Genomic DNA, 26176 nt, shown 5'->3' with positions numbered 1-26176 from the left:
AGGACTTTGCTGGTCAGCCGCCGCTGTCTCGGGTTGGAGCCGGAGGACACGGTCCCGCGGTTTTCCCAGCCGCTGCGCCTTGGAGTCAGGTAGCGGGCCGCAAGCCCCTGATCTCGGAGAGTCGTCCTGGGCTGGGCAGAGGCGGAGGAACGCGCTCTAGCGGGAAGCTTCGGAAGGGGAGCGACTAGGCCGCTAGCGTCCGGGCCTGGCGAAGTGGAACGCGGGACTGGAAGGCTCTGGGCGGGACGCCTCATCTCGGCCTGCGTACTGGCCGGGGGTCTTCTCTGACCCAGGGCCCCGGGGCTCGCCATTTCGGGCCGGGGCTTGCTTTGCAGGAGGGAAGGGACGGGGAAGTGTCCCACGATGAACGCATTAAAGCTCTTTAAGGTTTCAGCAGAGTATTCGTGCACGGGCTCTTTTAACTTCAGAATTTCAGATTGTGTATTATGTTTAAAAATCACTTTTATATTGCGATGGGCTGGGGGGCTGGGGGACTGTCACTGTATTGTGGGCTTTAGTTCTGCAGTACAGCATTCTGAACCCGGGACGGGATCGTGCCTTGGGAGATAATATACCTTAGGCCAAGGCTGACAAGTGTGTGTTTTTTAATATATCAAGATTTATTTTTATGCAACATAACGTAGATTGATCCTCCTCTTCTAATACTTTAAAATTCATAAGCCAAACTGAACTAAAGACAAGAAAGATCACGATAGTTACTGGTTCTTTTTTTGCTTTTGTTTTGTCTTTTCGCTTGTGATGATATCCTTGTATTTATTTTTCTAGGTTTTTTTTGGCATCCGTTATCTTTAAATCTTGTATCGAGAGTAGGCTATAACCGGAAACCATGACGGCTGCTGAGAACGTATGCTATACGTTAATTAACGTGCCAATGGATTCAGAACCACCTTCTGAAATTAGCTTAAAAAATGATCTAGGTAAACTTTGATAATACTTTGAAAATGAAATGAAAATAAAAAGCTCATTTGCTTTTCAAGTTCCTTTATAATTAGAAATGCTTAATTTTTGTCTTAATTTTTTCTTAGGATCTCTTCAATAGAACTTTGTCTTATTAAAAATGAAAATGTGTTACCTTTAGTCCTGCAATATTGGTTTTTACAAATAAAACATCTCAGTTTAGCTTATAACATGGTGGGGTGGGGCTAAAGAAATGTAATGGTTTAGTTTTTAACTATTCTTCAAAATAATGTAATGTCTTGTTTAAATGTAGCTGACAGTTCTCTGTAGATAACAGGTTGAGAATGTGTATTTGAATGTTTTAATTCCTTTGTGCACTTAACTTCATATTACTTAGCTTGTAAAACCAAAAGAACTTTGTTCTTTGGGTTCACTACCTGTTGAACAAGTAAGTCAACACTGGGATATATGTATATTTTTCAGAAAGATTTAAGCTTTTCATTTTTAAAGCATTTATACAAAGAAGAAAACAAAAACTATATTTCTGAATTTTAGAAGTGTATACTGTATCTCCTTTTTGTGAATGATTCTGTCAAAAATTTTTTTTAGGTAATGCATATTCCAAGATAATGATTCTTGTTTGACTGAACTACTAAAAATAAGTTTAACTTAAACTGATAACTACTGTTTAAAACAGATTAGAGGGAAAATAATGCTTCAAACCTTGAGAGTATCTTTTAAAAGATAGTTTGCAGTTTGAAAGGAGATGATGTTTTACTTGCATATTCCCACCTCTTAATCAGCAGTAATGGAATACCTCCTGATTTAGGTTACTCAGTACTATGTTTCTATTGAGGTCTGTTTTTAGAGAAGGAAAAAGAAATGTTTTTTTATGGCATTTAAACTGATATCCTTAGTTTACAAAAGCCACCTGTACTGTATTTCCTTTTTTTTCATGTTCATGTTAGATAGTAGAATGGAACGCAAATTAATGAATAAACTTTCAGTACTATTTTTTTCTCATAATTTAAAAGTTTTAATTTTTAAACCCCCAGAATACTTAAGTTTACTGCTGGTAAACTTTATTGCTGTTTATTGCTGGAACAAAACTTGTCCTTAACTGTAAAAGTACTCTTAACTACCTGCCACCTACCAAATAAATAAATAAGTAGTCTTGAATTTTTTGTATATTTTTTACTTTATCGCAAAAGAGTTGAGATGAGAAAAAGTTTAGGAGTAGTTTCCAATTTGAGTAACAAATACTCTTGTTTGGTGAAATAGTGAGTTGCTTTAACTACCCTTTACCTTTAATCACTGGATGTGAGCCCTGATGACTATACATTCCTTGGAGTATATTTTGGTGAATTGAATTGATATTTGAAAATTTCTATGTTTTTGATAGTGTTCACACGGGAAAAGAAGTTCTGAAAATTTTGAGTATGTGGAAAGAAGCATTCTTCACCTCAGTTTGAATTGTTAGAATAAATGGAAATTGGGGTTAGGGGAACTTGAAATAAATGGTGTTGATTTTTTACAAGTTTGCTTAATAAACTTTTAAAACTTTTTAACCTTTAGTTACAAGTGGATTTTTATCCTGCTAAACTTTTTAGATTTGCTAATTCATGAAAAGTAGCCCAAAACTGGAACAAAAGAAGCCATCAGCATTATAGTGATAGGGTATTGTCTTGTGGACTTTGTGTCCTTTACACGATCAAACAGATTAGGTAAAAAAAAAAAAATTTTTTTATATTCACAAAGGAAGCTTAGGGACAAAGAGAGGAAAACCTGTTTAGACTCAGTGAATACAACTTTAGCCACTTAGAACTTTGCCTAATCTGTCTTATTTTGTAGTTTTGTAGTACTGTCCTCTCTCCTGATGCTTTGTTTTTGTCATCCTCATGACTTAAAAACTGAAGGTTTGCCCAGATTGGTACTTATTCATCCTTTTACATTAGTTCATTTCTTGATTTGATATGGCACACAATTTTTTCATGTGTGGCAGGAGATGTAATAATACTCTGAAGCATGGAAAGATGCTTGAGAAGTTAGTCTGTTTTAAACAAAAATACTGACCCTTACGGGATAAATTTGGCAGTAACCCTCACTGTGTTCTCAGTCCAAATACCTGAGGATATTCTCTATTTAACATGTTAAGATATCATACCAAGTTGGTAATAGATATATAGCTTTTGGGGGCTAGAAAGAGCTTTTGATTTACCTAGTACGAGTCTTCTGAGCCTTAAATCCTTCCTATAACTCTACCAGTTAGTCATTCACAGTCTCTTGTCTCTTTGGCGACAACAGGAACTATTCTTATAGCCACGTATGTTCTAACTGTTGAAAATTTACTTCTAGTTCTCTTCTTTTCCTCTTGATTATTAAAGACTTTTATCACCCCTCTTCATCCTTCCCTCTCCCAGATTTTGTTTATTTTTATGATCTAAACAATTGTAGTAGAGTGTGCTTGTCTCATATTTCTGTCTTCGAATTTTGGATCCAAAAGATTTTTACCATAAATTCTTCAGTATGCAGTAATAACGATGTGAAATTATAGATTGTTTTGCATAACATATAGCAAATATTTTTAGGTTAAGTAACAGTAAACTAGCATTTTATCTTAAATGCATCATCCTTTATTGTAAATAATGGTTACTAATCCAGTACATTATTTGGTGCACCTGTAGATTCATGGCTTCTGCATTAACTCCATTGGTTTGGGACCAAAGATCTAATCCAGTGCCTTTATATTATGTGTAAAGAATCATGAGGTTCAGAGATGAATGACTTGTATAAAGTGGTACAGCTTGTTTTTGTCAAAGCCAGGTGGAAAACCCTTGTCACTTGGGTTAGTACCTTTGTTACCATTGCCACTGATAATGTGAGAAAATGTTTTATTTTGTAATTGCTTTTAAAATTATCTGAGAAATTTTCTTTTGAAATAATTGTGCTTCTATTTTTGGAATTTTTGAATCAGAAAAAGGAGATGTGAAGTCAAAGACTGAAGCTTTGAAGAAAGTAATCATTATGATTCTAAATGGTGAAAAGCTTCCTGGACTTCTGATGACTATCATTCGCTTTGTGCTGCCTCTTCAGGATCACACCATCAAAAAATTACTTCTGGTATTTTGGGAAATTGTTCCTAAAACAACTCCAGATGGGAGACTTTTACACGAAATGATCCTTGTATGTGATGCATATAGAAAGGTAAACCAAACCATGATTATTTCCAAATACTGCTTTGATTTTTAAATAATTGTAAAATTGGTGGAATGGGCTTTGTTTTAATTTTTAAAATTAAATCTTGGGTAAGATGTAGGTTGTAGATATTTGGAACTGAAGTTGTAAAAAGTTACTGTGAAAAGTTTTATTGTTACTTTTTTCAGACACTTTCCATGCATTTTATATGTTATTAATAAAAAACAATGACACATAGAATATAAAACATTGATGTGATAAGTAAAACTTGCTTTAATCAACAGGAATGTGATAGAAATTGTGTAATAATCTAGGTCTTTTTCCTCAAACCTACTTTCTGACTTTTTTATTGGAAAATTTTGTATTTAAAAATTGTGGGTTTTTTGTAAAATGTTGGGACTCAACATTTCATATTTAAAATTTTATATCAGGACCTTCAACATCCTAATGAATTTATTCGAGGATCTACTCTTCGTTTTCTTTGCAAATTGAAAGAGGCAGAATTGCTGGAACCTTTAATGCCAGCTATCCGTGCTTGTTTGGAGCATCGACACAGCTATGTTAGAAGAAATGCTGTTCTGGCCATCTATACTATCTATAGGTAAATAAAGGTCTTCCTTTGGCTTAATTCTGTGAGGACTGTTCAGTCTTTCAGACTGGAAGTTCCAAAGTGGTTCCTTGCAGATTGTATGTAGCTTGCAAATATGTTTTGATTAGCCTGAACATTTTTTCTTTATTATCATTAAGTTGTTAACGTTGAAAAGTTGAAAGATCTGGCAACACTGGGTCCTGGTTTCTGCATAATGACAATCTGCTGGAAGTGAATATGGCCCCCTTTAAACAGGTTGTACACTTTCCAGTTTATGACACTACCTGTCATTCTCAATTTTAGTACTCCAGCCCAATTAATTAATTTATTAACTTGCTTAGCCCATAGCTTTGAGATTTTGACCTTATTTTAGAATTCTCTTTTTGTGGAATGTGGGTCTTTTTACACTTAGAAGCCTTAAGGAGGGAACTTTTTTTAATAGGAAGGGTTGCAATTCTCAGCTGATTCCTGTCCTTAGAAAGCTGAAGATTTTGGACTTTAAAAGCCGTTCTAAAAAGGCAGTTTTAAAGTTTGGACTTTAAAAGAATGAGTTAGATGAGGCTGGAATGCTTGGTTTTTACAGTCACTGGTGTCAATTTATTTAGAATTAGAATGTAATTTATATAAATATCTTTGTGCTTTAATAGTTGATTGTTAAGTAATTTCACAGTTCTTTTACTGTTACATTAGATTTTGTTGTCTGTTAGGAAAAGTGGTATTCTGGTTAATAATGTAGAGTTCTTTGAAAGTTACCATACAGACTACACAAATTTCAGAATTTAAACTACAGTATACACACAAAAATTATGACATAAGACAGTTAGAAATTTGAACACTTTCTATATGATGATAGTAAGGAATTGTTACAGTTTTTAAGATATGATAATGATATTAATATTAGTTTAAAAAAGAAAGAGTCCTTAATTTTAGAGAAGCATACTGATATATTTACAGAAGAAGTGTTAACGAGGTGTGGGATTTGCTTAAGAATAATATGGGAGGAGAGGAAGCAAGTAGAGATGTAGGTGAAACAAAAATGACTGTGGGGCTTCCCTGGTGGCGCAGTGGTTGAGAGTCCGCCTGCCGATGCAGGGGGCGTGGATTCGTGCCCCGGTCCGGGGGGGATCCCACGTGCCGCAGAGTGGCTGAGCCCGTGGGCCATGGCCGCTGGGCCTGCGCCTCCGCTCTGCGGCGGGGGAGGCCACAGCGGGGGGAGGCCTGCGTACCGCAAAAAAAAAAAAAAAAAATGACTATGAATTAATCATTATTAAAGCTAGGTGACCGTTTTTATTAAGCTGGTGTTCATTGTTTTGTATACTGCAAACAGTTTAAATTTTCAAAATAAGGAGTAAGTAAATAAATACAGTGCATAATTAATAAAATTCAAGGGACTTTTTTCTCTAATAATTCTTAATGAAGGATCTTTCAGTACCTTGAGGTTGTCATTATGAGCATCAGCATTATATCCCTAAAGTATATGAAAGAGAATTGTTAGAGCTATTCAGTTGATAGGTAGTATGTTGGATAAATCAGCTTTTTCTGTATTAACTTAGAAAACATATAATTTGATAACTTAATAGATGAAGATGTAAGCTTCTGATTCATACCCGAAATTTTCTAATTGATTTAAAGTTTTGAAAAGCAAAAAAATGGATAGTGTTATAAGGTTTGATAAAGGTTAATTTTGGTAGTGTCCAGAGAGTTACTAAAATAACAAAGTAGCTTTTATTAAATATGGATATTACCTGTTTTATTTCAAGAAATTTTGAACATCTTATACCTGATGCTCCTGAACTGATACATGATTTTCTGGTGAATGAGAAGGATGCAAGTTGCAAAAGAAATGCATTTATGATGCTTATTCATGCCGATCAGGTGAAGTACTTTTTAAAAAATACTTTTATCACTGTATTTAAATGAGAATTAAAGATATTTCAGAGGCCTAATCAAGTTTTTAGTCAATAATTTTGTTTATAGTACATGTGATTTGTATATTTTGACTTTTTTAGATTTTTTAACTTAATTTATATAAAAATAGAATTTAAAAAAATTCCTTCTGTGGAATATTGCTTAAGTATATACTCTTTTTTTTAAAGTAAACATCAGAGAAGCATTTAATAGCAGCCACTTTACAGTTCTTCCAGACTGAAATTATTATGGCCATGTGCTGTGGCACTCTGCTTTGGGGCTTTATTTTTCCTTCTTTCAGTATAGATCTAAAATTGTTTAACGGAGAAAAATAGTATGGGGTCTATCCTGAGCCATAGCTTCAAAAGAGGGTGGACTTCAATGTAGATATGTCTTTATTAGGCTTTTCAAACTTCATAAGTAAATGTCAGCTGTACATCCAGCTCCGCTGGTGATTAAAGTTTATTCTTCCGCTGGTTAGCAGTAACTCTGCATACCTTGGTGGGATCTAATCTCGGAATTTTTACCATCCAATATTTATTATCAAAATATGCATGAAGACTGGAAAGCATGGAATCTATCCATTCCTCTGAAATCTAGATGCTATCATTTTATCTTTGTAAACAAGATTATAAGAAAGCTGCTTATTTGGGCCACAGTGTTTGTCGTTCTCTAGAGTTGGTTTTATTGACCTATGTTATTGCTGTCTACCTGCATGAAGGGACATAATCAGAAATAGTTCAATAAAATTTGTCGATACTTTTACTGTAGAGCTGTTGTTGAGGCCATAGTTCTCTCTATCACAGTGTTCAGTGTGTGAGAATCAATGAGATTTTTCTTTTGGGTCTCAGAAATAGGAGTAACTGTGCTCATAAGCAGTTGGTTTGTTTTGATTGTGTGGATACCCAGAATCATGTAATACATAATGTCTTTCTACTTGGTTTAGCTGCTAGAAAATTCAGACCCTAGATTTGTGGCCCATTTCTAGAAAATATATTTGACTTTTACATTATGTGTTAACCTTCATTTTTGTCCTTCAATTAATTTTCCTTTGCCCTCATTTCCTCATTTGTTTTAGATTTATTTGTATATATTTTTTAAAGTTCATTAAGTCCTTTTATTGAATGAGGTTGAGTTTGATAAATATATTGTTATTTTTTCAGGATCGAGCTTTGGATTACCTAAGTACTTGTATTGATCAAGTTCAGACATTTGGAGACATTCTTCAGTTGGTTATTGTTGAACTAATTTATAAGGTAAGACTAATCTATAATGGGCAAAATTAAGAGTTTGAGATAAGGTTAAGTAGTCTCTGGGATGCTGCTTAATTGCTAGGATAATATGTTTTAACAGTAGAAATATTTCATATCATGGCCTATTAAAGTCTTCCCCACCCCCTTTGTTTTATCATATTTTCCAAATATTTCCGTTCTTTCTAAACCTCCATAAAGAATTCTATGAAAACTCGTGGTTTGACCCAATACAGCTGCAAAGAAATTGTTGTGTACTGCTAAGTCACTGAATAGATTATGAATTAGGCTTTGAAATAAAAGTCAAGATCTTTTCTTGAATACACACCAGACTACTTTTTTTTTTTGGCTGCACCAGGTCTTAGTTGCAGCATGTGGGATCTTTAGTTGCGGCACACGGACTTCTTAGTTGTGGCACATGGACTTCTTAGTTGCAGCATGTGGACTCTCTTAGTTGTGACATGTGGACTCTTAGCTGTGACATGGGGACTTCTTAGTTGCTGCATGCAGACTCTTAGTTGCGGCATGTGAACTCTTAGTTGCGGCATGCATGTGGAATTTAGTTCCCCGACCAGGGATCGAACCCTGGCCCCCTGAACTGAGAACGCGGAGTCTTACCCCCTGGACCACCAGGGCAGTCCCCACACAAGACTACTTTGGAAATCTAAAAACAAACCCAAAAAAGTCTTAAGTATTTTTTTGTTCCTGTTTGTAAAAGAGAATAGAAAGACTTTAAATATGTTAATATGACATTGTAAGCCATTGACTCACAGAAAGTTTAAAACTAGATTAGAGATTTGGATTTTAAAATGAAGTACTCTATTGGCAACATTTTAATTTGATATATCCTTCGAAAGAATTGATTGCATCTTAAACGATCTGAGAAAATAAAAGATGCAATAACATCCAGTTTTGCTATTGATACCATTGGAGGCCAACAAACATATTTGTTAGGAATGACTTTTATTGAATAGGGTGGCATGGACAGAATACCCCTAGCATACACTCTCACTCATTACAGCCTCTTTGCTTCTGCAGGAAAGAGGCCCCTTTCAACACAGGGTACCCAGTCATTTGGAACTGGCATTTAAGATGAAACCAGAACTATAAATATATAAATAGAATATGTGTAATATATATAAATATAATTCATGTGTATGGTTTAGGGATACCACTGAGAGTCTCAAAATTAGGGATTCTCTGCTATCCAGTGACTTCTTTGTCTGGTAGGATCCAGGTTATAATAAGAGGGAAGAAGTTTTGAGTCATGTTGGAGTAATGGAGATTTGACTATATATTTTAGGAAAATCTAACATAAATACTGACTTCAAAAGAGAAAAAGTAAGGAATATTTGCTTCACAGGTAAAGGTATTGAGATGCGTTTAGAACGGGATAGAAAATTATAGTTGTCTTCCCAACATTGAATATGGCCCCAAATAATAAGTAGCAGTACTTGAAAAAGAGGTTATCTTTCTTGCTTTATTTAAGAATTGGTATTTTTCTTTTATCAGCTGTTGAGATTTATATAATCCATCATGTTTCCCTTTTTGACGTGACATCCGGAATAAAAATGTAGTACCAAATTTAATACCTATTACAGTACCCATATTAGTGTACTTAGTTAATGTGTTGTCCTTTCTTTGTTACTTTACATTTTCTCTTTCTATTTCACTTGTGTATAGTATGCATATCTTTAATTATGAGCCATCTAAAAATCTTTATAGAAAGAGTGGAAATATAAAGTATTATTGAATGAATAAATGGATTGAGTAGCTGTAACAATTATTTGAAGTAAAACCTATTACTTTCTGAAATTACCAGTGTTGTGTCACAGCGTCTCATCTGACATTGGCCGACATCTTCAGGTGTCCTTATAAGACTATTCTTAGCTTTCAGATTAAGAAAACTAGCATCCCATAAGCTGATATCTATTTTAAAAATCTGTTTGAAAGCAAGTGTTCCTGCAGTCAACTGAAACCTAAATGTTTTCTTCTCCAGGTCTGTCATGCTAATCCATCAGAAAGGGCTCGTTTCATTCGCTGCATCTATAACTTACTACAGTCATCTAGCCCTGCTGTAAAATATGAAGCCGCTGGAACATTAGTGACACTCTCTAGTGCACCTACTGCAATCAAGGTACTGCTTTTTTTTTGGGGGGGAGGGGTGGTGCCAATTAGATGATAGATATGCTATCTTATCACTTATGATTTAGTGACATTGCAGTTTACTGTGTGGTTACACAGCATTACATGGCATAGAAATAACTACAAATATTAGAAAATTATTTGATTTCTTACGTAGTCTGACCTTCCTTCTTTTCTTTCTTTCTGCTTTCATATGTATATAGGGAGAGAGCAAGAGAGAGAATAGCAGTATTTCTGGTTTCTGGAGAATGATACTCGTATTTTAAGATCTCCACCCATACTTTAGTTACATTAAAAACTAGATCTAGGGCTTCCCTGGTGGCGCAGTGTTTGAGAGTCCGCCTGCCGATGCAGGGGACACGGGTTCGTGCCCCGGTCCGGGAAGATACCACATGCCACCGAGCAGCTGGGCCCGTGAGCCATGGCCGCTGAGCCTGCGCGTCCAGAGCCTGTGCTCCGCAACGGGAGAGGCCACAACAGTGAGAGGCCCGCATACCCACTAAAAAAAAACTGAATCTAGGAAAATGGATACTGGATCCTAAAGGATGGACCCTAAAAAAGTTACAGTTAATATTTTCAATAATGAAATATTTCTCTTTTTCAGTTTACTCTATCAAGACTATGTGAAGAACCCCTACTATATTCATAGAATGAACTGTTCTAGAAAGCCAGATTGTATAAATAGGAGAATTTACTGCTTTCGCCACCAATACTTACAAAATTCTTTTCACTTTTTATTTTGAAATAATTTTAGACGTAGAGAAAAGTTGCAAAACTAGAACAAAGTTCCCATTACCCTTCACCCAGCTTCCCATAATGTTCATGTCTTGCATAACAATTGTATAGTTGTCAAAACTAAGAAATTACCATTGGAACAATATTGTTAGCTAAACTATAGACTTTATTCAGATTTCACCAGTTTCTCCACTAAAGATCATTTTCTGTCCCAGGATCCAGTTTAGGATCCCATGTAGCATCTAGTTATCATGTGTTAGCGTCCTCCAGTCTGTGACAGTTCCTCAGCCCTTCCCTGTTTTTCATGACATTGACACTTTTAAAGAGTACTGGGTCAGTTTGTAAAATATCCCTTAATTTTGGTTTGTCTGGTGTTTTTTCCTAATCAGATTAAGGTTATGCCTTTGGGCGAGGGGGAAATACCACAGAAGTGATGCACCATTCTCAGTGTATCATATCTAGGAGTATATGATGCTGATACATCGTCTTACTGGTGATGTTAACCTTGATCGTTTGGTTAAGGTGGTGTCTGCCAGATTTGTCCACTGTTGAGTTATGATTTTTCCTTTTGTAATCAATCAATATCTTGAGAAGATACTTTGAAACTGTACAAATATCCTATTTCTCCTCTGACTTACACCAACTAGTTTTAGCACCTATCGGTGAATCTTTTCTACAACAGTTACTACTATGATATTCTAATGGTGATTTTCTGTTACCCTTATTCTACATGTATTATTTGGAGTTCTTCCGCAAGGAGGAGCTGTCCCTTCTCCTTCATCCTTTCTTCCCTCCCTCCCTCTCTCCTTTCCTTCTTTCTTTCTTTATATCAATATGGATATTCTGTGGATTATAATCCAATATTATTATTTATTTTGTTGATCAAATTGTTCTAGCTTTGGTTATTGGGAGCTCTTTCAGCTTTGCTCCTTTGTCCTTTGCTTTTAATGACTCAGGGCCATCGTTATATACTTGAGTTTTCGGTAGCGTAATGCAGGTGTGTTAGAGTTTGCACCTAAACTAAAAGATGCTCAATAGCTAAACTATTTGGGATTCTCTGTCAGCTTTTTTCTCCCTTGTTCCTTAGGTTCAGCCCTTAATTTTTGGGGGGCCTCTTACTGCTGTGGCCTCTCCCGTTGCGGAGCACAGGCTCCGGACGTGCAGGCTCAGTGGCCATGGCTCACGGGCCCAGCCGCTCCACGGCATGTGGGATCTTCCCGGGCCAGGGCACGAACCCGTGTCCCCTGCATCGGCAGGCGGACTCCCAACCACTGCGCCACCAGGGAAGCCCAGCCCTTAATTTTTGCCTGTTAACAAGTGTTTCTGCCTGTAACAGCCCCTTTTCATCCTTTTAATTTGTGATGCTTCTGATTTTTAGTAACCTTGAAAAAAATAATGAAATTTGTTAGAACTTAGGAAATAGAGGGACACATTCCTCTGGGAAAAATGCATAAACTTTTAGTGCAGTAGTGGTAAATGTATCTTGGTTTCTTGGAGGCTTTGTTTCTTATTTTCAGATTCTGTGTTTAAGGTAGGTGAATGTGTTCTTAAAATATATTTCTCTTTTCATATAGGCTGCTGCTCAGTGTTACATTGATTTAATTATTAAGGAGAGTGACAACAATGTAAAGCTCATAGTTCTGGATCGATTGATAGAATTGAAAGAACATCCTGCTCATGAACGAGTACTACAGGTAGGTGTTTTCTAAAAGAGAGAAATCCTCAATAAAATCTTTTTTCAAATTGAGATAATTCCTAAGACTTACTGTCTTGGTTAGCTTACATGCCTGGAGACTGGGCAGTTTAAATTTTGGTCAACTAAGGTGTAACTCTTGAAGCACCATAGCCTTTTGGGATATTGTCTTTGTTATAAAAAAAATTTCTAACATGAATTAATATGTTACCTTTTATCTTTTCTATTTGTACTACACTTGGTGTTCTTAGCAGTAGAGATATATTTGTTTTAATTTTAATATAATTTACATTTCTTGGAAAATAATTATACCAACTGAGAATAAAGATGATTAGAGTCTAGAAAATTATCAGCATACCTATTTAATCTGTGAGAATGATTGTTATAAAAATAAAGCCCCATGGTACAAATAGAGCTAAATTCAATGATGATCCTGGATCAGAATAACAACAAAAAATTTGCTATAAAGGACATTATTGGGACAGTTGGAGAAATGTGAATATAGACTCTATTATTTAATAGTATTGTGATCAATGTTAAGTTCTCTGAATTTGAGAATTTTACAGTGGTTATATAAGAAATTTTTCTTGAGTATACACTAAAACATTTAGGAGTAGAGAGAGTATGACAAAGCAAATGTAATAAGATATTAACAACTGGCAGATGTAAGGGAAGGTTATACAGTTAATTCATTCTTAAAATTTATAGAACATTTTTATCAGAGAAATTTTTAAAAATAGAAAGTTTTAAAGAAGTAAAATATTTTGTTTTGCTATATTTAAAAATACTTACTTGCTATAGATTTTTAAGTATGCTTCTTTAAAATATTACAGTTTCCTGCAGAGCCAAAATAACATTATCACACTTAACAAAATTGTTAATAATTTCTTAATATTATCCAGTTTTCCCAGATGTCCCTAAAACGCCCTTTAGTTTTGTTTTTCCAGTTCATGACCAAACATCACATCTGGTTGTGATGTATGTGGTTGTGATGTATGGTTCCTTAAGTCTCTTAATTTGAGCAGTATCGTTTTTTCATGACACTGACTTGTTCAAGAGACCAGACCAAATGTCTGGTCTCCTTCAGGATGTGTCTGGTTACTTTCTTTGTGTCATTTAGCTTGTTCCTCTTGACTTTTGTATTTCCTATAAGCTGTAAGTTTGAGCTAAAGCTTGATAGGGCTTCCCTGGTGGCACAGTGGTTGACAGTCCGCCTGCCGATGCAGGGGACACGGGTTCATGCCCCGGTCCAGGAAGATCCCACATGCCACGGAGCGGCTAGGCCCATGAGCCATGGCCGCTGAGTCTGCGCGTCCGGAGACTGTGCTCCGCAACGGGAGAGGCCACAACAGTGAGAGGCCCGCGTACAGCAAAAAAAAAAAAAAAAAAAAAAAAAAAGCTTGATAGAGTCATGAGTAAACATTTTCAATGTGAATGCATCATATGTGATATTATATACTTCATATTGCCTTATATCAGGTGACTCAAATTATCTGGTTTTTCCACCAGTAGTCATTTTATTATAGATCAAAGAATTAAGGTCATGAGGGACAGAATCCTTTATTCTACAGTTAGGATTTTCTTCTTGTGACTAGAAATACTGGTGTTAATTCTGGATTTTTTTGTTCTTTTTCAGGATCTGGTTATGGACATCCTAAGAGTACTGAGCACACCAGACTTAGAAGTACGCAAGAAAACTCTGCAGTTAGCACTGGATCTTGTCTCCTCTAGGAATGTCGAAGAGGTAAAACAAAACTTTGACAGCACTTTGTAAGCTGTCAAGCCAAACATGATGTCATTCTCACTTATTTTTACTTTGTTCTATAGCTGGTTATTGTCCTTAAGAAGGAAGTGATTAAAACAAATAATGTGTCAGAGCATGAAGATACTGACAAATACAGACAACTCCTTGTGCGAACATTGCATTCCTGTTCTGTCCGATTTCCAGATATGGCTGCAAATGTTATTCCTGTGGTATGTAATTCCAGTGATCTTAACTTTGAAATTCTCTAAAAATAAAAGTTAAATTCTAGTTATTTAACAGTTAAACTCTGGAAATCTCAACTGTCTGTACTCACTAAATCTCATGGTCAGAAGGGATCTTTATGTTTACTATTAAGCTCAAAAGGATAAGGACTCTGACTTTTTTCTCTTACATCTTCACCAAAAAAATAAACAACAAAAAAAAATAGTGACAAAAATACTTCCACATATTATTGCAATTAATGTTTGTAACAGTTCCCTAAAGTAAAATTATTCTTTGTGTATAGATTATTCAGTGGGATTTTATCTCTTAAAGTTGAAGGATTTAATTAGAGGAAAAGTTAACATACCCAGAATATTTTGTTTTCTGTCATTGTCAGATAAATTAGGTATGTTATTGGAATTTGGAATTTTGACTTTGAGCTCTGAATTTTCTCTAAAATGATTTTACTTTTAGTTACAACTTAGATGTGTCCAGTTATTTTGACTTGTGGATTTCCAGCTTCTGTTTTATCATGTGTTTTGTAATAAACTGAAAAGACATCATGACTTTGTTTACATAATGGTGCTTGTCTCTCAACTTACGTTTTGTTGTGTATTTGAAAAGTATTATTTATATTCTTTGTAAACTTGTTTAATTTACTTATTAAACCTTAGATAATTTTCTTTCTGAAAACATGTAATCGTTATCCATTTTTTTCTTTTAGTTAATGGAATTTCTCAGTGACAGTAATGAAGCAGCAGCTGCTGATGTCTTGGAGTTTGTTCGTGAAGCCATTCAGCGCTTTGATAACCTGAGAATGCTTATTGTTGAGAAAATGCTTGAAGTCTTTCATGCTATCAAATCTGTCAAGTAGGTTTAAAATCTGTTTAAATGTAAAGTCAAATAAGCATTTTACCAATTTCTGTTTTTTGGGGTTTTTTTGCGGTACACGGGTCTCTCACTGTTGTGGCCTCTCCCGTTGCGGAGCACAGGCTCCAGACGCGCAGGCCCAGCGGCCATGGCTCACGGTCCCAGCCGCTCCGCGGCATGTGGGATCTTCCCAGACCGGGGCGTGAACCCGCGTCACCTGCATCAGCAGGTGGACTCTCAACCACTGCGCCACCAGGGAAGCCCCCAATTTCTGTTTTTAAGGGTCAGTTGATAGACAATATAGGGGAAGAGAGGTGTCTCAACACAGTCAAGACAAAATAAATGTCAGAAACATGTCACCCCTACTCTCACCCTTAGTTAACCCAAAATCTATGTACAAAATAAAATTTTTGGTCCATGTGATGTAGGTAGGTTTCTCTATTCTCATTTCCTCTAAAACATTGTAAATCCTGAAGTGACTAAGGAACATATTCTTAAAAGGTATCATTTTGGGGATACCATTATTATTTATATCTCCCCTTTAGCATTTACTGAAGTGAAGGATTGAAAATACAACCTAAGTCTGAATTGTTTCCTTTCAGATAGCCTTTGCTAATGAGAAAGGAGGTTGCATCCAAGTTTTGCTTCATGTAAATCATCTCATAGACTGTAGTAGACTTGCAAGTATATCTGCCTGTGTAGAAAAGAAGGGACTACAAAATTGGTTTTATGATATGAAGATGTATTGATATTTATGGAAGTGAGAAAGATTTGCTTCCTTTCTGGGGAAAAAAAAAAACATATCAAAGTTTAGCTTTTGGCAGCCATAATCTCTTAGAGCTTCAGTTTCTAGAATTTTTTTGAATAAATTTAATGAAAATCTTAGGGAAAAGATGACTGAAGACTTTATTCAGTTTAACATTTTTTAATTAGAAAATTGTTGCTTTCTTTATGTTTTTGGTCTTCTTGTTATGATCCTCTGCATTCCTTTTTCATTGTTCTTTTCAGCCTCCTGCAATTACTTTTTATATTAAAATAATACATTTTTTGTAGTGATAATTTACCTTAAATTTGGTCCTAAATGGAAGATAACACCTTTCTGGGAAACATTTTGGTATTTTATTTTTACTACTAGGTTTACCAGTTGTAGAATGTTCCTAAAAATGATGGATAAGACGCTTACTTTCCTTTTAATCCTTGTGATTTCAAGAGAGAATCAAAGAAACGTAGTGTCTTTGTTATATTCTTCCTTAATATTTCATCCATAGTCCCTCACAACTGCAGAATATTGTTTTCTTGCTTAAGCTTAAATTCACAAAGAAAGATCACTGCTTCAAGATTTGTTGGCAGAATCAGTGTTTCAGAACTTGTATTCTTGCTATAGGATTTACCGAGGAGCATTATGGATCCTGGGAGAATACTGTAGTACCAAGGAAGACATTCAGAGTGTGATGACTGAGGTCCGCAGGTCCCTTGGGGAGGTATGTTTTACTTTTAGTAAATTCTACTTTATATGGTGATTTTTTACTTTAGTAAACTGACTTTTACGTGGTGATTTGCTTTTGTGTTTTTATTTGGTAGTGCTTGGGCTAAAGAACACTGAAAAAAATTTAATTTCACAGATAATTAAGCCTTTGGGCAATGGGAAATTAGGAGAGTTGCCCTCCCCTACATTGAGCCATAACACCTGTTCTTTTATCTGTATTATTTACCCTTCTGGGTAAGATTTTATTTGAACAAAAGGTTCTGTGTTTTAAAAAAAGAAAAAGACTTGTAAAACTCTGCTTAATCCTCTGTGTTATGAAAAAAGAATGCATATATTATAAGAACGGGGCTGACTTGAGAATATGTATTTATGTACTAAAACTGGCAGTATTTCCTCATCCAAACAACCATATGGTAGAATAGAAAGAACAGTGCTTGTTAGGAGCCTGGATTCCAGTCTTTCTTCTGCCAGTAATTAGCTTTGGGTCTTTGGATATAAGTTCCTAAACCTGACTGGACATCAGGTTTTTCATCTATATAATAAAGGAGTCGATAGATAATGATTGAAGACTCTTAGAGCTCTTCAGTTAGATGATAGACTGGTGTTGAGAAATAAATACAAAGTATCCATTTGGTTTAAAGAGGAAGTTGATGAAGTTATTATGTACAAATAAGTTAGATTTATTTCATTTTATGGAAGGATGGGTGCTGGTTTTGGTTAGTATTTCAAGGAAAGGGATGGAAAAGAAGAATAAGACTTAGTGAGTATCTCCTTTGTCTTATAGTCAGTGTCCTAAGCATTTTCCTATTAAGTAACTTGTGTGGAAGGAATTAAGATTTCCATTTAACAGATTAGGAAACTGAGACTCAAAGTGGTTTAATTAATTTTCCCAGAACCATACAACTAAAAGTGGCATCCAACTCCAAAGCCCCTGTTCTCACTACATTACCCTGGGAAGGAATGAAAATTGAAAGCAGAGTCCCAAGTTCCAAAAAATCCCATTGTGGGAACAGTTCTGTAGAGAACTATAGAAATGATTGAATATTTAAATATGTTTTGCTTGCTACTGACATTATTACTAAATTGATGTTTCCAATTGATTTTTAGATCCCAATTGTAGAGTCAGAAATTAAAAAAGAAGCTGGTGAATTAAAACCTGAAGAAGAAATAACTGTGGGGCCAGTTCAGAAGTTGGTAACTGAAATGGGCACCTATGCAACACAGAGTGCCCTTAGCAGTTCCAGACCCACCAAGAAAGAGGAAGAAAGGTAATTTGTGGCACCTGTGCCCTGCCAGCTACACCTCTATGATTACTCCTGTGTCTAAAACAGTCAAAGGATTTCTTTTTCTTATAATTGATAGTTTCCTCTTTTGACCCAAATGGAAATTTTTGCCATATAAGATACTTGAAAGGAGAATGATGTTTTAAGTTCTTTCCCCCAGAAATTGTGTTAATAGTTTTAATCCTCTGCTCCTTATAACTGTTCTCATTGAAATAACTGTGTTCTGTTTACACTAAAATTATTTTACTCATGTAGAAAGTGCTAAGTGGAGGTAACTGATGATATTTGAGTTTTGTTGCCTTTTTGCATTTGGAAAACATATTTTGAAGATTTTCCACTTCTAATTGATGGAATAAAATTTTGATGTTTTCCTCCTTATTTTGTTCTCAATTTTATAGTGAAGTTGATGAAAATTTGCCTAAAATTTTAATGGTTACTATGTACTAGGCATTGGGCTAAATAAAGAGTTTGTGTCATATAGTCTTTGACAGTATCCTGTTGATTAACCACATTTTATAGAGGAACTTGAGGCTTAGAGAGGTTTGCAACTTACCCAGAGGGACATAATAAATAAGTAGATAAGCTGGGGTTTTAATGTAGCTCATTGGTTTCAGTATATGCACCTTTAACCTTTAACCTAACTCTTTCCCTATTCATTTAGCTCTTTTATCATTTGAAGATAAGTGTTAAAGCCATGTGATTTTTTCTTTTTCCTTTTTCATTCTGAGAGCTAAAGAGGGAACCATAATTGAGATCCCTATCACTGAAGGGTGGCACTGAGAGTATTCAGTAGGCTTCCTTGAGTCGTTGATGGCTGAGAAGTTGGTGGCTTTCACTTTCCCTGATTGCTTTGCAGACCTCCCCTGCGAGGATTCCTTCTGGATGGAGATTTCTTTGTGGCTGCCTCGCTTGCCACAACTCTGACCAAGGTTGCCTTGCGCTATGTTGCTTTGGTTCAGGAGAAGAAAAAGCAAAATGTAAGTTCATTTATCCTACATTTATCCAACAAATGAATCTTGAGAGCTTATGCTCTAGTTGGGGAAATGGACAAAGTGATATAGCATAACATATATACAACCTAATGATTGTAAAATTGACAAAGTAATGTAATAACAATAGCACGTGATTAGTCCAGTGGAAGTGATACAAGAGTTTATGAGGTTATTTCTGCTTGCTGGGATTAGTCAGGGCCCAGTGAAGGAAATGTCTCTCCCTCCAGCATCTTCATCCTGTCAGTTACTGTCTGTTTTATCCTAGAAATGCCTCTTAAATGTATTCCCGTTTCTACAGTTCATACCTTCATCGTAGCGTCTGACCATTCTGACTGTATGTTAATTTACAATAATGTACTTTCATTCCACCCAACCCCTACTACCATCCTATTATTGTCCTATATTTTATTTCTACATGTCATGTTATCCACCCTATGATGTATTGTTGTTATTTTTGCTTTAAATAGTCAGTTGTCCTTTTAGTGTATATTCACCATTTCTTTCCCATTTCTTATTTATCTAGTGTTCAGACTCAGGTAGGGAAGGGGGACATACTTAGCAAGTTGTAAGAAGTTGAGAGTTGAGAACAGGTCAAAGTTCACGTACCTTCCTAGGTGGGTTTTTCTTTTTTTCATATTTTTCTTCATGGTAAAATGTACATAACATAAAATTTACCAGTTTAACTGTTTATAAATGTACAATTCAATGTCGTTAAGTATATTCAAATTGTTGTGCAGCCATTATCACTATCCCTCTCCAGAACTTTTTCATCATCCCAAACTGAAACTACCCAGCAAACAGTAACTCCCCATACTCCCTCCCCTAGCCCCTGGCAACCACCATCCTACTCCTCTCCCTCTATAAATTTGCCTATTCTACATACCTAATATAAATGGAATCATACAATATTTGTCCTTCTGTGACAGGCTTATTTCATTTAGCATGTCTTCAAGGTTCATTTGTATGGAAGCATTGTCAGAATTTCTTTCCTTTTTAAGGCTATATAATATTTTGCTGTTTCTGTATATCCATTCATCCATTATAAATGGTCAGTTTCCTTCCAAGTATTTTTTTTAATGAGAAAAAAGTTATATTTGCCCACATATTTACCACTTATGGTGCTTTTCATTCCTTTGTATAAATGCAGATTTCTATCTGATATTTTCTTTCTGCCTAAAGAACTTGTTTATTTTTATAATGTAGTTCTGCTGCTGATGAATTCTCTCAGCTTACATTTGCCTGAAAAAAATCTTTACTTTCCTTTCATTTAAAAAAAAAAATCTCTGTGGTAGAATTGTGAATGTTTTTATTTTATTTTTGTTCATATCTTTTTTCACATTGCTAAAATAATGAGTGATGTATTAAAAACTAATGAGAAAAAAATCACTCATGGTTAAAGCACTGAAGTACAAATCTTGTTAATATTGTGCTGGCGATAGATAGAAACATCAAAAGATGGAATTACATTACCAGATATAGTAACAAAAATCTTTCCTTCCTCAGAAAGAGTTCATTATGGCTTTTAATAATGATCACTTTTTCCCCTAGTAGTGATCATTTTGTGTTTTACAATACTGCAGTTTCACTTAACTTTATCCCATGTTATTCTAAACCCTTCCTAATCATAATAATATTTAATAGCTGCATAATAGTCGTCCATTCGATTCTTTCCTTTACTCAAACCTCCATATAATTAGACATTTTCTTTTTAGATTAGGGACTTTCAAAGGATTTTTTTTTAAATTTCCATCTTATAGATTTCCTTATAAATCCATAAATGAGGTTTAGAGGGTCGGGTAAAATTACAAGATGTATTATCTCTTTTTTATTGACTAATTTTATTTATGGGCAGTAATTTACTTTGTAACTCTCTGTGGGCCATTATTTATTTATTCAGGTCTTGTCTGTTCTTTAAATTATGCTTTTTAAAAATCTCCAGCATTTTATATCTCAGTTCTGCAAGTTGGGAGACCATTTGCTGATACCTGCTTAAGAGAACTGGATTTCTGGTAACATACCTGGTTCAGCAAGTTTGTGACCTTTGGTACGAGGCAGAAGGAAGTTTGGTTGTTTATCACCATACTGGATCTCCTTCATTTATGCCTTTTCTGACAGTCTTCATTTTTTCATGTAGATCTGACTTTCTCTCTGGTATCATATACCTTCTGCCTAAAGATTTTGCTTTAACTTTTCTTGTAGTGCAGGTCTGTTGGCAGTTAATTCTTTTGGTTTTTGTTTGTCTGAAAAAGTCCTTCTCCTTCATTTTTGAAAGATATCTTTGCAGATGTAGCATTCTAGGTTGACAGTTTTTTTCTTTTAGTACTGTAGAGATGTTGCTTCTGGCTTTCGGTACTGTCTTCATTGTCTTTTGGCTTTCGGTACTGTCTTCTGGCTTTTCGGTAGCTCCTGTGTCTCTGTGTGGAATGTGTCCCGTTTTCTTCTGGCTTGTTTTGGATTTTCTCCTTATCACTATAATTTCAAGTTTCAGTAATTTGATTAGGATATGCTTTGGTGTGGTTTTCTTGTTTGCTTTTGGTTCATTGAGCTTCTTGGATATGTGGTTTTGTAGTTTTCATCAAATTCAGGAATTTTTTGGCCGTTATTTCTTTAGCTACTTTTTTCTGTCCCCCTCCTCTTTCCCCTCCTTCTGGAGACAATATCTAGGCTCAAAGGATTATCACACTTACTCTTCTGAGGTTCTTTCCCAGGCTTCTGGTAGTTTTTTCACGTATGTATGCTGATCAATACTTAGCCAAAGATATTTTGACAAAGATATAAAGCATGTGTCAGGATAATGCTACATGAGACTAAAAAAGTAAGTCGAATTCACTGGTGGAAGACCTTGAATAGCAGGCTGAGTGATAGGGACTTCAACATGAAGGCTGTAGGAAATCATTGAAGGTATTTGCAATGTGGAGTGAAATGATTGGTGCCCAATAAAGATTAAGATAGTAGGTAATCACACTTAGCATCACCAGTAACAGGACAACCTGACATTATGTGCCTCCTAATGCAATACAATAAGATATGCAAAACATTACCTATCTTGTACTCTAACTAAAAGTGGAGAACATTCTGTAGAACAGCTAGCTTGGGCTCTTTAAAAGAAATCATTGTGATGGAAAACAACACAGAAAACCAGGGGACTGGTCTAGTTTAAAAGGGGCTAAGGAGAATAATAGTCAAATAAAATGCATGAAACTGGTCCTGGGTTAAAAAAAAAAAACATTTTGTGACAATTAGGAAGATTTAGTTCAATTTGGAGTGTAGTAGATATATTTTGGAACTGTTACATTTCTTAAGTGAGATGATGATGTTATGATTATAAAGGAAACTGTCCTGATTCTTAAGAGATGTATGCTAAACGTTTATGAATTAAAGGTTCTTACTTTCATATGTTAAGCCAAAAAAATAAGTGTACCTATATAGGTAGAGTAAGAAAGCAGTTATAGCAGAATGTTAACAATCCGTGAAGTGTATCATTCTTTTAACTTTCCGTAGTCGGAAAGATAAAAGATAGCATTGGCCTGTGAGGGGTTAGAGTAAGAGAAAATAGTTTAAAAACCACTTCTGTCTATCAGTTAAGGGTTAGTGAAGATTTTAGAGGGTGGCAGTTAGAATAGAAAGGAGGGAAAAGGGTGCAAAAAAACAGGGAGATAAAATCTAAAATATTTGAAATCTTATTCAGGTGAAGTGAAAATTAGGTTTATTTCTTGGATTGTGAGTTATAATAAAGTGACATTATTGCATTTGGAGAAACCTGACAATAAATAAGCCATTTCTTTCCTTATCTAGTCTTTTGTTGCTGAGGCCATGTTGCTCATGGCCACTATCCTGCATTTGGGAAAATCCTCTCTTCCTAAGAAGCCAATTACAGATGATGATGTAGATCGAATTTCCCTGTGCCTCAAGGTCTTATCTGAATGCTCACCTTTAATGAATGACATTTTCAATAAGGAATGCAGACAGTCCCTTTCTCACATGTTATCTGCTAAACTTGAAGAAGAGAAATTATCCCAAAAGGTAAGGTATATATGATAAAGCCATAATAGTGCTTTTTGGTTTTATTGTTGTTGCTGTTGGTTTTTCAGTCCTCATGTGTGAGGGCTTGTCCCTGTTGAAGGCCTACAAAAAGCTATCTTTTTTCCCATATTAAAGAGAGATGGTATATTGTATTTTCAACACAGAAAGAATCTGAAAAGAGGAATGTGACAGTACAGCCTGATGACCCCATTTCCTTCATGCAACTAACTGCTAAGAATGAAATGAACTGCAAGGAAGATCAGTTTCAGCTGAGTTTGCTGGCAGCAATGGGTAACACACAGAGGAAAGAGGCAGCAGATCCCCTAGCATCTAAACTTAACAAGGTAACAAAATGTCAAATACACTGGCGAGTTATTTAAATTGGCTACTTAAGAAAGTAGTAATCAGGAAGTTGTTGGTCTTGCTGTTTTTTAAAGGAAAAATAACTAGTACAGCATCAGTTTTTATCAAGTTACTGTGATTGATAGGTTCATTAAACATGAATTGAAACTCGGTGCAGCCTGATACTTTACTATATGATGGCAGAGATGAGTTTTAACTTGTTCCAGTTGTGTGTCAAATTACCACAAAGTGAAACATAGCGCTGAGGCATCCTGAGTGGTTGACTAAAACTTTTAAAAGGCAGGGCACTAGCCTCTTCCCCAACACCCTGCCCTCAAGTTTCTCCTGTCCCCTGCTACTTTAAACAGGACAATTACACTTTTATAGTCTTAATATATTGAGTTCCGAATAGGATTTCATTGGGAAAATTGTTCTAATCTCTCTCTACTCAGATGTTAAATTTACAAATCTGGTTTAATCCTTCCTCCATTAGATGAGTAACATTCTCAAATTGGTTTTGTTGACCAAGGTAAGATCATTGGCAGAATAGGAACTACTGAAACACTTTTCTCCCTTAGAATTGGGAATTGATATTGACAATATTACAGTGATAAAATTTTTCAATTTATTTTTTTAAATTGTGGTAAAGTTTACATAACATCAAATTTACCCTCTTAACTATATTTAAGTGTACAGTTCAGTGGCATTAAGTATAGTCACATTATTGTGCAACCATCACCACCGTCTATATCCCCTGAACTTTTTTCATCTTACAAAGCTGAAACTCTATACCCATTAAACAATAATTCCCCATTCCCTTCTTCCCTCAGCCCTTGGCAACCACATTCTACTTTTTATCCCAATGAATTTGACTATTCTAGGTACCTTATGTGGAACCATACAGTATTATCCTTTTGTGATTGGTTTAGTTCACTTAGCCTGATGTCTTCAAGGTTCATCCATTTTGTAGCATGTGTCAGAATTTGTTTCGCCTTTAAGGCTGGGTATACCTCACTGTGAATATATACCACGTTTTGTTTATCCATTCATCTGTTGATGGACATTTCGGTTGCTTCCACCTTTGGCTGTTGTGAATAATTCTGCCATGAATGTGGACGTTCAGATATCTCTTCGAGGTTCTGCTTTCATTTCTTTTGGGTTAAACCCAGAAGTGGAATTGGTGGATCATAGTGATTCTGCTTTAATTTTTTGAGGACCACTATACTGTTTTACGTAGCAGCTGCACTGTTTTACATTCCAACCTTCAATGCAGAAGGATTCTGATTTCTCCATATCCTTGCCAACACTTCCTTTTTATTTCTTTTGTAGTAACCATCCTAGTGATGTGAAGTGATATCTTGTTGTGGTTTTGATTTGCATTTCCCTAATGATTAGTGATGTTGGGCATCTTTTTGTGTGCTTATTGGTCATTTATATATCTTCTTTGGAGAAACGTCTATTCCAGTCCTTTGCATATTTTTTAATCTGGCTGGTTGTTTTCTTTGTGTTGAGTTGTAAGATTTCTTTATATATTCTGGATACAAGTCCCTTATCAGATGTATGATTTGCAGATATTTTCTCCCATTCTGTGGGTTGTCTTTTCACTCTGCTAATAGTGTCCTTTGATGTACAAAAGTTTGTAATTTTGATGTAGTCCAATTTACCCATGTTTTTCTTTTGTTGCTTATGTCTTTGGTGACAATATTACATTTTCAAAGTGTTATATATACTCTGGATGTTTTTTTAAAAATTTTTTTTGGTGGGGGAACATCTAAAAATTTATCTTTGTGGAATTACAGGTGTTTCTTGCTTGTAATTATTTTTCCTGAGTTTGGGTAACAGCTAGTGAGTTTAGGTGCTTAGGGATTTAACTGAAAATGTATGCAAATCTATTCAGTTCCTAAGTTAGGATAATGTTTAATGCATTTGCTGAACATATTTAACGTCTTTCTACTACTGAGCTGTAAAGTGTAGGACCTGTTATTTTTAATGTCTAAGTTTCAGTTACCATGTCTACATTACAAAACAATTTTATTATACATTTCAAATGACTGGTCTAATCTAAGCACGTCTGTTAATTACCTAACAGACTTAGTCATTTGGCTAGGATATGTTTGGTTAAATTGTCTCAGTCATTTGATTATCTTTATTTTTGTTTGACAGGTCACCCAATTGACAGGTTTCTCAGACCCTGTATATGCAGAAGCTTATGTTCATGTCAACCAGTATGATATCGTCCTGGACGTACTTGTTGTGAACCAAACCAGTGATACCTTGCAGAACTGCACGTTAGAGTTAGCTACCCTGGGTGAGGAAATTTACCATAACAGAAAGATATCATTACATAGTAAATCTTTATGACAGATTGTTAAGAGAAGTGCACAAGTCTTAGTATAAGAATTCTCTTGAGCCCTTTGTGACATTTTGAATCAAGTCTTAGTTTTACATTTTATATTTAGTCTCCTTCTACTCCAATTTTCTGAACCTTTGTGATACTGACTTTCTTATGTTTATGTTCTTGGTATTCAGTGAGCTTAATCTAGCATATGTCAGTTTTTCTAGATTAAATAAGAGCTGTTTAAGTTACAGATTTACCAAGTAGTTTTAAGTTTTAATTGCCTTAGTACAGAACTAGGTATTTTCTGAGCCCATTACTAATACATACCATGTGTGGCCAAAGTAATACATCATTATCACATTTAGCAATGTGAGATTTTTTTTTTCTCCTTCTTTATATAGACACATGAATCAGACTTTCTCTGGTCATTTATACATATGGCT

General features: G+C 35.3%; 1 protein-coding gene across 3 annotated transcripts in view; it reads left to right on the top strand.

Moving 5' to 3' along the window:
* The window catches only part of COPB1 (COPI coat complex subunit beta 1), a 32393-nt gene continuing 6217 nt past the window's right edge, over positions 1-26176 (top strand). Inside the window, exons 1-17 of one of the 3 annotated variants that reach the window (XM_082844940.1) lie at positions 1-89; positions 787-938; positions 3893-4122; positions 4545-4714; positions 6463-6577; positions 7774-7866; positions 9860-9997; positions 12315-12434; positions 14070-14177; positions 14261-14407; positions 15124-15269; positions 16654-16750; positions 17863-18023; positions 18895-19015; positions 22826-23053; positions 23218-23397; positions 25559-25703. In XM_082844940.1, the coding sequence (XP_082701066.1) occupies positions 848-938; positions 3893-4122; positions 4545-4714; positions 6463-6577; positions 7774-7866; positions 9860-9997; positions 12315-12434; positions 14070-14177; positions 14261-14407; positions 15124-15269; positions 16654-16750; positions 17863-18023; positions 18895-19015; positions 22826-23053; positions 23218-23397; positions 25559-25703 (2290 nt within the window). In that variant the 5' untranslated portion in view covers positions 1-89; positions 787-847. Of the gene's footprint in view, positions 90-281; positions 939-3566; positions 3764-3892; positions 4123-4544; positions 4715-6462; positions 6578-7773; positions 7867-9859; positions 9998-12314; positions 12435-14069; positions 14178-14260; positions 14408-15123; positions 15270-16653; positions 16751-17862; positions 18024-18894; positions 19016-22825; positions 23054-23217; positions 23398-25558; positions 25704-26176 lie in introns of those variants that run through there. The other 2 variants (XM_082844941.1, XM_082844942.1) reach the window with 2 other exon arrangements.

This window comes from Leucopleurus acutus (assembly GCF_964270905.1).
Source record: "Leucopleurus acutus genome assembly, chromosome: 8".
NCBI classification, from domain to species: Eukaryota; Metazoa; Chordata; class Mammalia; order Artiodactyla; family Delphinidae; genus Leucopleurus; species Leucopleurus acutus.
This window is presented reverse-complemented; position numbering and strand designations above follow the sequence as displayed.